The sequence below is a fragment of the Diadema antillarum genome, unplaced genomic scaffold, assembly GCF_040938485.1.
Source record: "Diadema antillarum isolate AM-2024a unplaced genomic scaffold, OU_Dant_1.0 seq00001626_RagTag, whole genome shotgun sequence".
Taxonomy (NCBI): domain Eukaryota; kingdom Metazoa; phylum Echinodermata; class Echinoidea; order Diadematoida; family Diadematidae; genus Diadema; species Diadema antillarum.
In genome coordinates, this window is record NW_027272335.1 from 442,819 (window position 1) to 460,254 (window position 17,436).

The 17,436-nt window shown below is 41.0% G+C and overlaps 1 protein-coding gene across 1 annotated transcript; it reads right to left on the bottom strand.

The window, feature by feature from the left end:
- Positions 1-274: 274 nt before the first annotated feature.
- Positions 275-16,949, bottom strand: LOC139711208 (meso-2,3-butanediol dehydrogenase-like). The gene is made up of 9 exons (XM_071623127.1): positions 16,810-16,949; positions 9,426-9,565; positions 7,843-7,935; positions 7,005-7,143; positions 5,126-5,166; positions 3,447-3,516; positions 2,447-2,483; positions 1,499-1,562; positions 275-1,249 (listed from the first exon to the last, which is right to left on the bottom strand). Exons 1-9 carry the CDS (start codon positions 16,883-16,885, stop codon positions 1,082-1,084), a joined length of 828 nt encoding a protein of 275 aa, XP_071479228.1. The 5' UTR covers positions 16,886-16,949; the 3' UTR covers positions 275-1,081.
- Between the last annotated feature and the right edge of the window lie 487 nt (positions 16,950-17,436).

Below are 17,436 nucleotides of genomic sequence, written 5' to 3' on the forward strand. Positions count from 1 at the left end.
CTAAAAGTTTTATCTCACGTTTGTTTGGGGTTCCGAGAGGGAGAATCTCCTATTTAAGACATGCTTGGAGTTGGAGTCTCTGGATCCATGGATGATAAAACAAGATAAGAAGCATAATAAAGAGGAACAGTATGATTGTCAAGCAAACTAGAATTTACATACATGTATTCTTAAAAAGCTACAGCATAATTGTCAAGCATATGCAAAATCAAAGCAACATAAAACTGAACATGATTGGACCAATTACCAATTACATGAGGACATCTAAATCTAATTGAATATTAAAGCAAACCTTGATGATGCATACTGTAGATATTATATACCAGTATAAGAACATTGTCACTGGTCTGTGCAGTATCCAGGGCTGTTGGCAGTGTCTGTTAAAGCTGTTCTGGACGTATGCACTAACATACATAAAGTATACGTCACTTCACTGTACCTCGCAATAGGCAAATGAAGCAGGTTTGCTGCATCAAAAACAAATATCAAAGGTGAAGTGACAGAATACAAACAGAACTGTGATTGGACATTTAACTCAGATATACCAGAATGCAAGAAGCATTCAAACCCACTTAATTTAGAGTGTGTTCTTTTACCAGAGCCGAACAACCTTTGTCACACATGATTTCTTTTCTCTGTCAGTCCCATCTGAGAAATTTCAGGTAGACAATTCCAAAGATCACAGAAACATGTAATAGCTTTGTGTTTCATTGTTCAAGTACCTGGGTCATGAGGACCTGCATGATTCAACATGACTTCTAGTCCTCTGTGATTGATGCCAGTACAATGTAAAAGCCAAGCTCAATTCAGCACTTAAACAGCTAATATGTTCCTTACCTTTGTCACAAACAGTATCATTGGTTTTATTAGATCATTCTTTGTTAAATCAAGAAAAGATCCTATCCAGTCATGTCTTTCATTTGTAGACATGTTTCATTTTTCAGTTAAGCTGTGAACCATTGTTTTGAAAGAAATTCAATCCAGATTTCATAAAATCTATTAAAGTAACTTTGGCATATATGCCATTATACCACTATACCATATTCGTGGTTTCTTGTCTGGCATTTTCTAATCTAAAAATTCATGACTGGACAGGGGTCAGCATAAGGTGGCGCCCTCCATCGATGGTGATAGTTTCTCCAGTTGTGAAAGAGGAGTCGCTGGATGCAAGGAAGGCGATAGTACGGGTAACTTCATCAACAAATCCTGTTCTACGCATCGCATGAGTTGTCTTGGAGTGTTCCATAAACTGAAATTATGATGAAAACATGCCATATAAAATATTGATTATGATGCAATGATTATGAGGCACTGAGGTGAGTATCAAAAATATTGACATTTATGTTTATGATGCTGATTGCTGCAAAATTGCCACTACTACACTAATTGTTAAGGAATGCTCATCTTGAACGTAAAGAATTATAGAAATAAAGCCGCATGACAGAGTAATCATCCTAAATCGGGTGACTGGATAATCAAGAGTCTTCATTATACACACCTTTTCATATCGCTCATCGCTCATGCCACCTCTCTTGTGGATTTGAGTTTTGATGACACCAGGACTGAAAAGAGAGAAAAAAAAAATCTGTAAAATGAAAATCAATTCTTTGTAGGTGGCAAGTTTACAGTGTACATCTCCTACAGAGGACTTGTGACCTGCGACAACAAAAGAAGCCACAAAAAAAGGAGTGGACACTTTGCTGTAAATGACATCACATCATTTACCAATTCCTCTGTTTAAATTTGATAAATTCATGGAGATCCTAATTTGATGACACAATCCAGGGTTATATGAGAACATGTAGAGCGGTCCTGGAAATCAGTGTTTTGAGAAAACGACCTTCAAGGTTTTCATTCCATTGCAAGTTTGATCATGAACATGAGGAAGCAATGTCCTTGCTGAAAATGGGCAGTAGGTCTATGCCCTGAGCAGCTGCCAGAATGTTCACCCAGGCATTATACCAGGTGTCTGTCAAACCGCCAACAAATGACAATGTTGCATAAGGGTTGGAATCAGAATGCCCTTTTACCTGCACATGTGCATGTCATTGATATGGGGTCTGTCACACAACTGTCCCATCACACTGTATGGACTACAGTTCTGCAGAACCTTGCTCATACTGACTGGTGGCCATGTAATAATTTCTTTGCCCTGCTGCCCCCTTTTATATACTTTTACTTCTTTAACCCATTAGTAATTGACCCATCCACATCTGCCCATCCATTTGTTTTTACATAGTTTTATACTTTACCATTTTTCTGTTTTCATATAGAATATATTACACAGAAGTTGGAAACCCCTTCTCAACCAAAACTTCACCATCCCTCTAAACTTTGATGGCTAATGGCTGAAACCAAAACCCTTTTCTGATACATTAGAGAATGGTTTCTTTCCCAGAGTGTAATATTGAAAGTTTTAAAGTTTTTTAAAGTGTGATGTACTTACTTCACCGAGTTCACTCTCACTCCATGTGGTGCCAACTCTGTAGGGGTAAGAACAGCAAAGAACTGTTACCATAGCAACATCTCAGCAGGTTGATTGAGCTACTCTCTCTCTCTAAAAAAAAAAAAAAATGTAGAAGTCTGTGGTATTGAAAACAAAGGTTCTGAGGGCAATCTTAAGCATACTGAAGAAATATTAAAAGAAATACATAGACTATGACTTCAAAATTCTTCCCTGCTGAACTTGATGGTTTTTAAGAACCAAGATATGGTGAATTATGTTGATATAAATGTCACTGTTGGATCAAATTTGTAAACAATTGTGAGCATTTTCTAAGATGCCTATTTTGCAAAATGGTGAAATGCAATGAGAGGAAACTATGTTCATTTGATAACAGTGATACCAAAGCAAGAGATCAGTAAAATTTCAGCTAAAATGGGCAAAATGTGAACATGTAAAGACTATGTGACTATTAAATCATCTTCTGTGACATCGAAGGATGTTGCATTTAATCTATTTGTCTTAAGAGACATTTGATCATGAGAGGCAAGGATACTCTCTTAATTAAATTGTGCCTCAAATGTCAGTTATTACAAGCTTGCTATCAAAACTTTTTTGAAGTGAGTGTGATAAAGATTCATTATACATTTTCTGTTACAGTGGACTCCTGTTACAACAAAGTCTTTGGGACCAGCAGTTTTCTTTCATTATATCGAAATTTTGTTGTGACCGAACAAACAAACAATAAAAAACATAGAGTATGTAATGTTGCGGCCTGAATTTTTACTTTGTTGTAACTGGAATTCATTATGACCGTGTTTGTTATTACGGGAGTGCACAGTAGTACAAGTTCTACTGGACAAAAGAAATTGGTTTCTTCATAATTCAACAAGCACATTCTGTTTTTTTTTTTTTCTGTTTACACACACATAAAATAGTTAACTTTACAAGATAGATATCTAAAATGAGCTGATGCTGGAGAAAAAAGAAAAAAAAATCTCACCTTCAGCCACACATCTAGTCATGTGATCCAGAGCACTCTTTGACATACAGTAAGTCAGGACTCCTGCAAACTTGAGAATTGAACCAGAAACAAGGATTGGGGTAGATTAGCTGCTGGCTGAAGTATGTCAGTCTTCTTGAAATACTGTTATATTTTGGCTGATGGTAGTGGTTTTAAACCGTAATACATGTACAGTGTACCTTCACTCTCAGTAAATTTACATTGTTGACATGGAAACATCCCCTCTCAAGTTTATCTATTTCAACTGCTCAATTACCGATAATAGAAAAAGATGAAAAGATGCACATGACAAAAAAGGTTTTGTGACTTCCATTTTTCATACTGTATCATTTGCCAACATGGTGTAGAATGCATGTGAATACTCAATGTATATAAAAAACAAAGTTCACCACATATTGAAAGTTGGAGCAAGTATTGTATTTTGTATACACTGGAAGGTTCTTAACACCCTACACGCCACCCCCTCCAAACAAAAAAGAGAAGTAAAGCAAGTGGCCCTTGATTCGCCAGGGTTCCATGAATCACCCACTCTTACAAATAAAAATTCACTGAAATTCATGAATAAAAAATGGCGCATATCAAGTGCAAAATTCAAACTATGCAACTATCTCCACACGTGTTCCGAAGAGCGCAACAGTGGGCCACGTTGCCAGACCCCCGAAATCATTAATCGAACCCTCCCGAGTCAACTCGCACAAGCAGTTCAACGGGTAAGTAAACAGGTCAGTAAAGTTGCATAGCAACACATATAGACTCGTTTCATTCCAAATTTTGAAGTTACTAGTCCGTTTATTTGCATTGAATCGATACTGCAAGTACACTTACAGCCATGATTGCATCCGTTTCTAAGATAACTTGAGCGTTTACGCCATATTTATATTTTGCATGCCACCCGTGCCGGCATTTGCTGTATCTCCAGTGTTCGATCGCAACGTGTTGTGAATGCGTTGAATCTCTCGCATAGCGTGCGAGTACATGGATAGTACCGCGCATTTTAGTGCGGTATAGTACAGTACGTGCGTAGCACGCGCGCTGATACATGTACATTCACATAGGTTGGGCGAGCGCACCGTACGTCGCGCATGTTGATCCACGGACATAGGGGGCCGAACAATGCGTACAGGGGGCCGAACGATGATCGCACCGCAAGCGTTCGGATCATGCACGCTATTTTGCTTCCGCTGCTTAGGATGGCGAACATTGGGCCACTTGCTTTAATGTAAATTTTGTGAAGGAACACATTTGAATATTACCACTTTTGCTGTCATGCTATAAAATGTTGTATTACAGAAGTTTATACGCTTATCAGTATTCAACTAATTACCTATCATTTCACAGAACTTTTTAAAGCCGTTTATCTAAATTCAAGAGAAGGTTGGCTCTTTAGGTATCTTGAATAAGTGATCAAATAATGACACATAATCAAATGTGATATAGCAAAAGATCATATTCCAAGAGATCAACAAAATAAGCCACTGTTGTGCTCCTTTACATTAAAGACCAAAAATAGATAAGCTTGAATGTCGGGCTGGAATCACACTCTCAAGCTGAGATCACTTGAGTTATTATACTCTTGTACATTCCCTCAGTCCATCAGTTACAAAATCCAAACACAGCAGAAACTACCACACATCCAAACCCAGCAAAGTGGAACTTACAGCTCTCACTCCATTCACGCTGGAGACATTCACCACAGTGCCTGAATGGGGCAAAGTGAGAGAGAATACAAAATGTTAGAATCAAAGATGGCTAAGCTACATGGATACTTGTAAGATTTTTTTCCACATCACAGTATCATGTAAACACACCCTTCAACAGCACTTGTTCCCCATTATAGCACATTGAACAAGAAAGACATTATGACACACCTATACATTCTATGGGTTGTCAAAAGTCATACACCTACACATGTGTCACACAATAGACAACATCCTTTTCAAATCCAGACATGTGGAGGGGATTTCTAAGGAAACTTTAGCCTCCATTAATCACTCTTTTGTACAACAATGGAAAACCACAAAGAAACTACAAGATAATACGTTGTATCAAGATAATTTGGGTGGAACTTGTCTTCAGGTATATGTGTAAAGGTACAAATGTATCTTCAGAGGGAAATAAAACCCAACTTTACATGTGGATTGAGTGAATGCAGCAATATTAGTAGAACACATCTCTCTTTTCTTGAAAATTAATAAGAGAGCACCTGACTTCCATCTTTCAGACAGCAGGGGAATCATATTACCCTTTATATGTCAGTAACAAGTCCAGGGAATGTGAACTTTCATAAAACAAGGCAAGTGCCATAATGAGTCTCGCCCATTCGCGTACAAGAAATTGTACGAGAATGGGATAGAACAGATAAAAAAAAAGAGATATAACAGATAAAAAGAGATATAAAAGCCTAAAAATTTATGGCAAAAAAGAAATGTGCCATAAAAACTTAACATTGGGCCCTTAAAGTTCGTTGACCCCTGCCTGTGACCTTTGACCTTGTGGTGACCATCCACGATTGGTCACAAACGGACCTATTGATCAAAAGTTATGACCCATAATAGAAACGCGCCATAAAAACTTAACATTGGGCTCTAAAAGTTTGTTGATCCATGCTTGTGACCATTGACCTTGTGGTGACCATCCACTCCCCTAGGGACATCTACCATCCAAGTTTAGTCACAAATGGAGTTATGGATCAAAAGTTATGACCCATAATAGAAACGCACCTTAAAAACTTAACATTGGGCTCTAAAAATTCGTTGACCCATGTTTGTGACCATTGACCTTGTGGTGACCATCCACTCCCCAAGGGACATCTGCCTTCCAAGTTTAGTCACATATGGAGTTATGGATCAAAAGTTACACGTCTGACCCATCATAGAAATGCGCCATAAAAATTTAACATTGGGCCATAAAGTTCATTTACCCCTGCCTGTGAGCTTTGACCTTGAGGTGACCTTCATATATGGCAAAATGTGAAACTTTGTTTGACCCCTCTTCCCTCAAAGTTTGATTGCAATTGAAGCCCAGAGTAAAGAGTTATTGAAGTTTTTGTAGCGTTACAGACAGACGACGGACTGACAGACGACGGACGGACGGACGGACGACGGACGGACGGACGACAGACAGACAGGCGCCGCAGGCGATCCCTTAGTCTCCCTGCACCTCCGGTAGGCTTGACAACAAAAATTGAATTTTGTGGAATTCTCTATATTTCTTTATATTGTGGTACATACAAGACATCATGTGAACATGAGGCATATGCATGCCTTATCCTGAGATTTGATACCCAAACAAGCTGAAACAAGTTTTTCTCTAGACAACCCCCAAGTCAGTGATATGATTACAGAGCTTCCCCTATCCAACCCAGTTTAATACTACCATGATTCAAGCAACCTATTTCTGAGATTTGATCCTAAAATGAGTTGAAACAAGTTTCTTCTCTAGAGAACCCCCTGAGTTAAAACTAATATGATTACAGAGCTTCCCCTATCTGACCCAGTCTATTACTGGCCTGATTCAAGCAACCAATCTCTGTCTCACCTTTAGTCTTGATGAGATGAGGAGCAAGGAGGTGTATCAGCTGGAGAGGTGCTCGCACATTCACTGCAAAGGTGCGGTCGTAGTTTTCTAGTGTTGTAGATTCCAGGGAGTCCGGAATCACAACACCAGCATTGTTCACCTTTGTATATTAACATGATGATATTAACATTAATACTGACAAGATATTGTAGCATGTTGTAACTAAGACATGATGTTGCAATGTGTATTGAGCTTCAAAATGCGAAGGAAGGTGTTTTACATAAAAAAAGAAAGAAATCTAAGTGTGCCTTTGCTAAGTCCTGTACTTGGGACAATGTGGATACTGAATGAAAGAAGCCTACTTCTGGAATTCATTGAGCTGGACATGACAAAAAAATCAAATATCCCTCTCTGTACTGAAGAGAAAACATTGTAGCAATATCTTACTTCATTCTCTCCCTCTTTCTCATATTCATTTTTTTCCCCCGGGGGTGGGGGGTGGGACTTGATAAAGAAAACACTGTGATCATGACATATTCATGGGTACCACCTTCCACAGATGTCCAGTATCTCATTCCATACTGACTGGCACATGGTTTAGAACACTTATATCAGTATGTGCCACTTTGTCTATTTAGATAATAATAGATTACAAGTTATGCCTAGAATATCCATTGACACTGAATCACATGGGACAAAAAAAAATGATGTAACTACATTATGCATTACACATGCTAGTGGACATACTACAGTATATTCTACACATTGTATCTGCATAGAATGAAGAGAAAACTGCTAAGTGAGTTTTGCATAACTCTCTACAAGACTGATAACACATGACTTGTAAGGACAGACTTACAAGGACATCAACCTGCTGAAACTTCTCTAGGGTCTGGTCTGCTGTTTTCTTGACATCAGCTTCATTTTCAAAATCTGCCTGGATCATCAGGACCTATGATGGAAAAAAAGAAGAAGATATCATCTTATGGTGCCTTAAGTGTATTTCATTACATGTGATTGAATAAACAGTCACACCACTGACTCCAGTGTCTGATGTACAGCTGGCAGAGCTTCAATGAAGAATTTTACAAGTCAAGGCCACTTCTGAAGGCAACATCAATATCAAAAGGAAGGGCACAAAAACATATAAACCAAAGAGTTTTTTTTTTTTTTTGGGGGGGGGGGGGGGGGGGGAGGGTATTGGTGTCAATCAGAGGGGTATCCAGGCATGGTCTTGGTGATCTTGGACAAATTAAGGCACTGACACTGCAAAAAAATCCTGTCATTGTAAAAAGCATATGTGTAGTTACAACAAATGCTATTCTACTGTAGGAAGGCTCCATATTTTGAACAGATTCTACATCGAAAAAAAAAATGTACTCAGTAATGAGTGGTACATTTGTATGTCTCACAAATTGAATGTTTGGTTTGAAACAAGAATCTGGAAAAGAATTCCTTCAGTCATAAAACCAATACCAATGATTACTGTCATATACGCACAGGGCCAATGAGCAATGTTGTATACCATCCAAAAGTTGTAATTACTTCTTCGACTGGCTTCATACTCACTAGCGAGCAAACATCTAAAAAATCCTGAATAAACACAGGATAACCACACTTTAACAAATGCTTCATGAATCATATTCTTTAAAAACCCTACACCACAATCAACAGATTTGTGTGTGTGTGTGTGTGTGTGTGTGTGTGTGTGTGTGTGTGTGTTTGTGAACAGCAAATGTTTACATCTGCAGAGACTCCAACCCCAAGCACCTTCTGATCTGGAGATTCTCCCGCCTGAAACCCCTAGCAAACGGGAGACTCCAAGTTCATGTGTGCGAAGTTCCTAGGGTTCTAGATGCTCTCTGGTGCTATAAGGCTTATTTTTTCAACATACGATTGCAATAAGTAAGAAATCCTTTCCAACGGGAGACACAGAGCCACCTGGGGCGGGAGAATGGGAGATTTTGCAAAAATGGGCTTTCGGCGGGAGATCTCCCATCGAAAACGGGAGAGTTGGAGTCTCTCCATCTGAAAGCATACAATGTAGTCTCAATGAAAAAGATCATTCAAGTCAAAGTTTTGAACATATCAATTACTGGAATGTGCATTCAACTTGTGACACACTCAGATGCATAACAAGGTCAATATGAGGTGAATGTGATCTACCATCAGTACTTTGATCTTACAGGATATCATGCTTTATCTACCCAATGTAGCCTCCTAACATTCCCTGAGAATCCTGACATCACGCTCACCCCAGCACTGTCTGTCTATTCTGGAGCAAATCTTGTCACAGGACATTCATATGTACACTGCAACATATGAACACAGAAACCCTTGCTTGAGATTCTAGAGCACTCTCCACTGTACCACAGTAATCCCATTCCACACTACACCACAAATTTTCTCCTTGGGGTTGGAAATAAATTCAAGATTCAATACCTGATCTCTTGCAAGTCCACGGCTCACACACTCATCAACCACTGCCTGTAGGGCATCCATGTTGCGTCCTGTCAATACCAGCCGACATCCTAGAGAGGCAAAATAACGTGCTGTCTCTGCTCCAATTCCTGAACTGGCACCTGGGCAAGAAAAAGGATGAAAATAATTCACTTTCAGTGTCTCACAATTAAATCATTTCATATCAGCATATGTTTCTATTACTGTGAAAGTAAATATTTTCGCGTGACTAATTTTTATTTTTCATTTTGTGCTTGGCTGCGTACGAAGAGCTTCACTGGTTTCTAATTCCGCGGAATCAAGACATCAACTACAGGAACATAAGGCAAGCAAAAATATTTGTGTGCTTTTATTTCCGCGCTAGTTTCTAGTTGCGCGAAAATTTCAACACCATGAAAATTCCCACATTTACAGGATGCAGGGAAAGATAGATTGCACCTTTGGAGGTCATGGAGCTTTCAACACTTGTAAATCTGTGAGAGAAATATCGAAAATTACTGGCCTCCATCTGCAAAATTCCTGGATCCAGACAGTGATCTGTATCACTACCAAAGTGTAAGACTGATAACCATCTGTTCCTTGTGACATTATCAACTTTTCCTAAAAATCAATTTAATTCGTACCTTTTTGAGTTATTTTGCAAACATCCAGACAGATAGACAAACAAACCAACAGCGGTAAAAACATAACCTCCTCGGAGGTAATCAAAATACAAGGCAAGTGCCATAATGTGTCTCACCATTCGCGTACAAGAAATTGTATGCGAATGGGATAAACTGATAAAAAAAAGAAAGATATAAAACATAACACATAAAAAGAGATATAAAAGGGTAAAAATTTATGGCAAAAAAGAAACATGCCATAAAAACTTAACATTGGGCCCTTAAAGTTTGTTGACCCCTGCCTGTGACCTTTGACCTTGTGGTGACCATCCACTCCCCAAAGGACATCTACCATCCAAGTTTGGTCACAAACGGAGCTATGGATCAAAAGTTATGAGCCATAATAGAAATGCGCCATTAAAACTTAACATTGGGCTCTAAAAGTTTGTTGGCCCATGCTTGTGACCATTGACCTTGTGGTGACCATCCACTCCCCTAGGGACATCTACCATCCAAGTTTAGTCACAAATGGAGTTGTTGATCAAAAGTTATGACCCATAATAGAAACGCGCCATAAAAACTTAACATTGGGCTCTAAAAGTTTGTTGACCCATGCTTGTGACCTTTGACCTTGTGGTGACCATCCACTTCCCAAGGGACATCTACAATCCAAGTCTAGTCACAAATGGAGTTATGGATCAAAAGTTATGACCCATAATAGAAATGCGCCATAAAAACTTGACATTGGGCTCTAAAAGTTTGTTGACCCATGCTTGTGACCATTGACCTTGTGGTGACCATCCACTTCACAAGGGACATCTACAATCCAAGTTTAGTCACAAATGGAGTTATGGATCAAAAGTTATGACCCATAATAGAAATGCGCCATAAAAACTTGACATTGGGCTCTAAAAGTTTGTTGACCCATGCCTGTGACCTTTGACCTTGTGGTGACCATCCACTCCCCAATGGACATCTACCATCCAAGTTTGGTCACAAACGGAGCTATGGATCAAAAGTTATGACCCATAATAGAAACGCGCCATAAAAACTTAACATTGGGCTCTAAAAGTTTGTTGACTATGCTTGTGACCATCCACTTCCCAAGGAACATCTACCATCCAAGTTTAGTCACAAATGGAGTTATGGATCAAAGGTTATGACCCATAATAGAAATGCGCCATAAAAACTTGACATTGGGCTCTAAAAGTTTATTGACCCATGCTTGTGACCTTTGACCTTGTGGTGACCATCCACTCCCCAAGGAACATCTACCATCCAAGTTTGGTCACAAACGGAGCTATGGATCAAAAGTTATGAGCCATAATAGAAACGCGCCATAAAAACTTAACATTGGGCTCTAAAAGTTTGTTGACCCATGCTTGTGACCTTTGACATTGTGGTGACCATCCACTCCCCAAGGGACATCTACCATCCAAGTTTGGTCACAAACGGAGCTATGGATCAAAAGTTATGACCCATAATAGGAACGCGCCATAAAAACTGAACATTGGGCTCTAAAAGTTTGTTTACCCATGCTTGTGACCTTTGACCTTCTGGTGACCATCCACTCCCCAAGGGACATCTACCATCCAAGTTTAGTCACAAATGGAGTTATGGATCAAAAGTTATGACCCATAATAGAATTGCGCCATAAAAACTTAACATTGGGCTCTAAAAGTTCGTTGACCCCTGCTTGTGACCTTTGACCTTGTGGTGATCATCCACTCCCCAAGGGACATCTACCATCCAAGTTTAGTCACAAATGGACCTATGGATCAAAAGTTATGACCCATAATAGAAACGTGCCATAAAAACTTAACATTGGGCCCTAAAGTTCATTGACCCCTCTGCCTGTGAGCTTTGACCTTGAGATGACCTTCATATATGGTAAAATGTGAAACTTTGTATGACCCCTCTTCTCTCGAAGTTTGATTGCAATTGATGTAAAAGGTTATTGAAGTTTTTGGAGCGTTACGGACAGATGACGGACGACGGACGGATGGACGGACAACGGATGGACAGACGCCGCAGGCGATCCCTTAGTCTCCCCTCACCTCCGGTGGGCTCGACAAAAACTACTATAGCGCTATCTGTAGGAGGCTGAGATGACAGTTAAATGTTGCTGTTATTATTTTGATTTTAAAGCCGCATGTCACTCAAGTGTTGAAGCGGATGAAAAGACATCACCCTCTCCATTTTTACACAGGCACTAATTTTGCTATACCACTCTACACTTCCCTACCCTTGTTAGCTTTTAAATCTGTAGTGGCTCGATTAGCCGCTCATTATTTTATGTGTAGCAACCCTGTGTAATGGCTAGTTTGATTTGTTACTGTTTCACTATTGAATATAAGATTTCCCCAGCCTTTCATAGCTAGTGGAAATTTCCATGCATGTAGCTCCATGACCTTGCAATCTAGTTCAGACCGGTTGACTGTCATGTCGTGTTGCAATGATGTAGCACACGTTACGTAGATTCATTATTCATGATATAGTGTTAATCCAATCACGGTAGATTTTTAGTGCGTATTAAGTGCGTAATCAGTATCATTAACGCTACTTTTGACCAATCGCGACCTCTATTCGCGCGTCACCCATCGCACGTGCGAGATGTCACACGATCCTTCGCATCATCGAAACACTCCCGCTTCAACCGCCGTTGAGGAACGACCTCCGGATCTGTCCTGTGGTAGAGTCACCCTTCACCTTTTACGTTTGATAGAACTGTGTTTTATGGGCCCGCTGGCTGTTTAAAGTTTCTACCCGGCTGCTGTCCTCTCTGCGCACCGTACCAGAGATTCGGGGATGGAGCTTCGCAGTTTTGTTGCCTCCAACACAGAACTTTCATTTATTCGTCCTCCGACACGTTTCATTGACATTGTCGTCGAGTGACCGCACACCAGACATTGCTCCCGCCATGGACGACCCGCTGTCCGGCTGAGCACCATCATCTATGTCTACCATCGTTCCAGGCGACTCACCGTCCTGTCGAACTGTTTTCTTCAGCCTCCTGCCGACGCCCGACTCACCGCGCTGGTAGAGAGCTGACTTTCATCTCAACCTCCGTTTGGCTCTTCAGCCCCGTACAACGGAGTGTCGCATCAAGTCTCCGAACGATCCCCGCATCGAGCTCTTCATCGCATCGCGTCCGCTCAGCTCCGCAGGATCCCGTTCGTCGAGCCCCTTTTTCTGTCACCGTTCCAGTTCTGCATTTTGGTCTTCTGCTACAGCGATTCGCTCACCTTAACCAGTCGGCACGGTAAAATCGCTTAGTTAAATGGACCGTGAACTGTGGACACTTAATCCGCCATACACTTGCCTTTATTGCATGGACTTCGCACTGACTTTCGTTTAGTTGGTATGTCACTATGTCCTCATTTTTATATTGATTGTACATTGTACTCTGTAGCGCTACATAATACATTTTTACATGTTGTAGATCTAACATTCTACATTTTACATGTCGTACCTACGTACTCCCACTTTTTGAAGTGTCTTACGATGTCAAAATTACACTCTTCCGTCTTGTGCAATGTTTTGATTTGAACATACCTACCAGAGCTATATTTTTTGTAATAAAAACAGAAAAGGGAATACTTGACTCATTTCCAACATTTGTGTGAACTGCTCTCCAGGTGGATCATGAAGTTAAAAAAAGGGAGATTGATTGAGCACGCCTTTTGATTTGTTTGTGTGAATGAAGCTGTAATGTTATGTTAATCTTTTGACCTTCATTACTACAACACACTCTATTACTTACCCAAATCCTTTTAATCAATTTTTCCCACATTGGTGACCCCGACGTGATCTACCTGGAGGGAAGGCTTAGTTTAAATTCCCTTACCATTTGAGTCTTATGATGGTACCTTGGTTTAACTCTTTTTATCGTTTCTCATACGTAATTTTATTACGGATTCGAATCTGGTGGGGGACTGCTGTAGTGGCTCGATTAGCCGCTCATTATTTTATGTGTAGCAACCCTGTGTAATGGCTAGTTTGATTTGTTACTGTTTCACTATTGAATATAAGATTTCCCCAGCCTTTCATAGCTAGTGGAAATTTCCATGCATGTAGCTCCATGACCTTGCAATCTAGTTCAGACCGGTTGACTGTCATGTCGTGTTGCAATGATGTAGCACACGTTACGTAGATTCATTATTCATGATATAGTGTTAATCCTATCACGGTAGATTTTTAGTGCGTATTAAGTGCGTAATCAGTATCATTAACGCTACTTTTGACCAATCGCGACCTCTATTCGCGCGTCACCCATCGCACGTGCGAGATGTCACACGATCCTTCGCATCATCGAAACACTCCCGCTTCAACCGCCGTTGAGGAACGACCTCCGGATCTGTCCTGCGGTAGAGTCACCCTTCACCTTTTACGTTTGATAGAACTGTGTTTTATGGGCCCGCTGGCTGTTTAAAGTTTCTACCCGGCTGCTGTCCTCTCTGCGCACCGTACCAGAGATTCGGGGATGGAGCTTCGCAGTTTTGTTGCCTCCAACACAGAACTTTCATTTATTCGTCCTCCGACACGTTTCATTGACATTGTCGTCGAGTGACCGCACACCAGACATTGCTCCCGCCATGGACGACCCGCTGTCCGGCTGAGCACCATCATCTATGTCTACCATCGTTCCAGGCGACTCACCGTCCTGTCGAACTGTTTTCTTCAGCCTCCTGCCGACGCCCGACTCACCGCGCTGGTAGAGAGCTGACTTTCATCTCAACCTCCGTTTGGCTCTTCAGCCCCGTACAACGGAGTGTCGCATCAAGTCTCCGAACGATCCCCGCATCGAGCTCTTCATCGCATCGCGTCCGCTCAGCTCCGCAGGATCCCGTTCGTCGAGCCCCTTTTTCTGTCACCGTTCCAGTTCTGCATTTTGGTCTTCTGCTACAGCGATTCGCTCACCTTAACCAGTCGGCACGGTAAAATCGCTTAGTTAAATGGACCGTGAACTGTGGACACTTAATCCGCCATACACTTGCCTTTATTGCATGGACTTCGCACTGACTTTCGTTTAGTTGGTATGTCACTATGTCCTCATTTTTATATTGATTGTACATTGTACTCTGTAGCGCTACATAATACATTTTTACATGTTGTAGATCTAACATTCTACATTTTACATGTCGTACCTACGTACTCCCACTTTTTGAAGTGTCTTACGATGTCAAAATTACACTCTTCCGTCTTGTGCAATATTTTGATTTGAACATACCTACCAGAGCTATATTTTTTGTAATAAAAACAGAAAAGGGAATACTTGACTCATTTCCAACATTTGTGTGAACTGCTCTCCAGGTGGATCATGAAGTTAAAAAAAGGGAGATTGATTGAGCACGCCTTTTGATTTGTTTGTGTGAATGAAGCTGTAATGTTATGTTAATCTTTTGACCTTCATTACTACAACACACTCTATTACTTACCCAAATCCTTTTAATCAATTTTTCCCACAAATCCATGGGTGCACCTGGTCCCTACTGCTTGCCAAATGTGCATGCATTTGTGCGTACGCTATGGTACCCATGGTAAGGTTGCGTTGAGTGCTACGTATAAGTATCTAAGGCAATATTAGTGAGGGGGCCGGGGGGGGGGGGGGGGCATTACAGTGGCGGATCCAAAGGGGCGCACCAGGCATGGGCCCCCTTTAATTTTTGTTTTTATTAGATAAAAGAAATAAAAAAAAAGAAAAAGAAAGGGGGCATGTGTGCTCCCTTTAATTTTTTAGTGTAGTGGCACCAGAAAATTGCGCTGAAGCCTTTTTTGTTGTTTTTGTTTTTCGCTTGTTAGCTGATGAAATCTGGAGTAGCTACATATGTACATAGAAGTGGTACCGTAAGGCGAACAAAAAAATTGCACCAGAGCCATTTTGTTTGTTTGCTTATCATAATATCAGCTGATTTAACTTATAAGTGGCATCAGAAACATTTTTTTGCCCCTCCCCCTTTAAGGTAATCTGTATTCCTGGATCCGTCCCTGCATAAGGCATGCTGTCCTTCTGAACAGTTGGTGCTTAGCTTACTGTAAAACAGGATATATTCGCGGAATAAACATTTCGTGAATTACTATTGGAGCCGACGGCTTTCTCGCAGTGTGAAATTTTCGCGACTTGCCACTGGCATCCAATGCATATTTTGTATGTAGGCAAGAACTTTCGCGTGCATTTTAATTTCACAAATGTTGCCACTCGAGAAATTAAAAATGAAAATGCACGCGAAGACTTCTCGTTTTACAGTAACCCTAACTGGTAACTGGTTAAATGGGCCTGGGGGAGGGGGGGGGGAATCCATCCCCTCAATCTCAATGTTTCGCACAATAATAATTCTGCAACACATCCAAGATCCAACTCACAAAATTCACACAAAAAAACATAAAATATGGGCAAAATATGTGCCTCTTGTCATGCTTGTTGAAGCTCAACCACAGGCGCCAGGCCACAGCAACATCAACACTACAAAACTGCAGCAATTATGTATGTTGACTCTACTACAGCCCCTCGAGTTCCCTTTCTTCCTTTGAGGTTGTGGGCAGAGGTTATAGATAGGTACTCTCCCTGCTCTGAATTACTGAGCTAGCTGCGCCTAGACTAGCCTGCGTGCTTCTCTCGCGTCCCCAGAGGAAGAGGGAGGCGTGCGTGTTCGTGCATGCTCGCCCAGGCCCCTGCTGGCTGCCCTAGCTGCCCTGGCCTGGCCTGGCATGGCAAGCAACACGAATGACATTTAGATCTCGCAAACTGGCACATCCTTCATTACCCGTAATGACAGCAACTTTTCCCTTGAGAGAAGCCCCGAGGGTCGCGGGTTCCGAGGACTGTGACTGTGTGGCCATTTCTCCAAAGTTGCGATTCGAGGCAATACTCCAGACACGGCCGGTTAGATGTCTACTTTCCTTGGTGTAAAAGTACGTAACGTAGGTGAGCTAGCTAGCGCTGTCTGTACGTACGTAGGTACCACCGAACTAATTACCAATTAGTTCGGTGGTACGTACGTGATGAGATGACAAACGAACGAGATGCAGCACGCCCTCTAACGTTAAAGGCCTTATCCATCTGAACATGCAACAACCAAGTTGCCAACTTTTGATGACGGAAAGCGGCTGTAAGTAAAGAAAATGTCTACCGAGATACGCGAGAAAAAGAGAAGAATTACGTCAAAGACAGACGATGAACAAGGCAGTCGTTCATCTCCAAAGCGAGATTCAAAAAAGCCTGCTCTGCACAAAGTCAAGAAGAGGGTATGTTTTTAGTCAAATTATTAGACGAAGAAGGGCCAAAGTGTATACCACAGCATTAGACTGATATGGTCGGTTAATTCCGGTCATATTGCTGTATTCGCTTGCTTTGTTTGTCTTTGACATTGAATCATATTTAGAGCCTTACC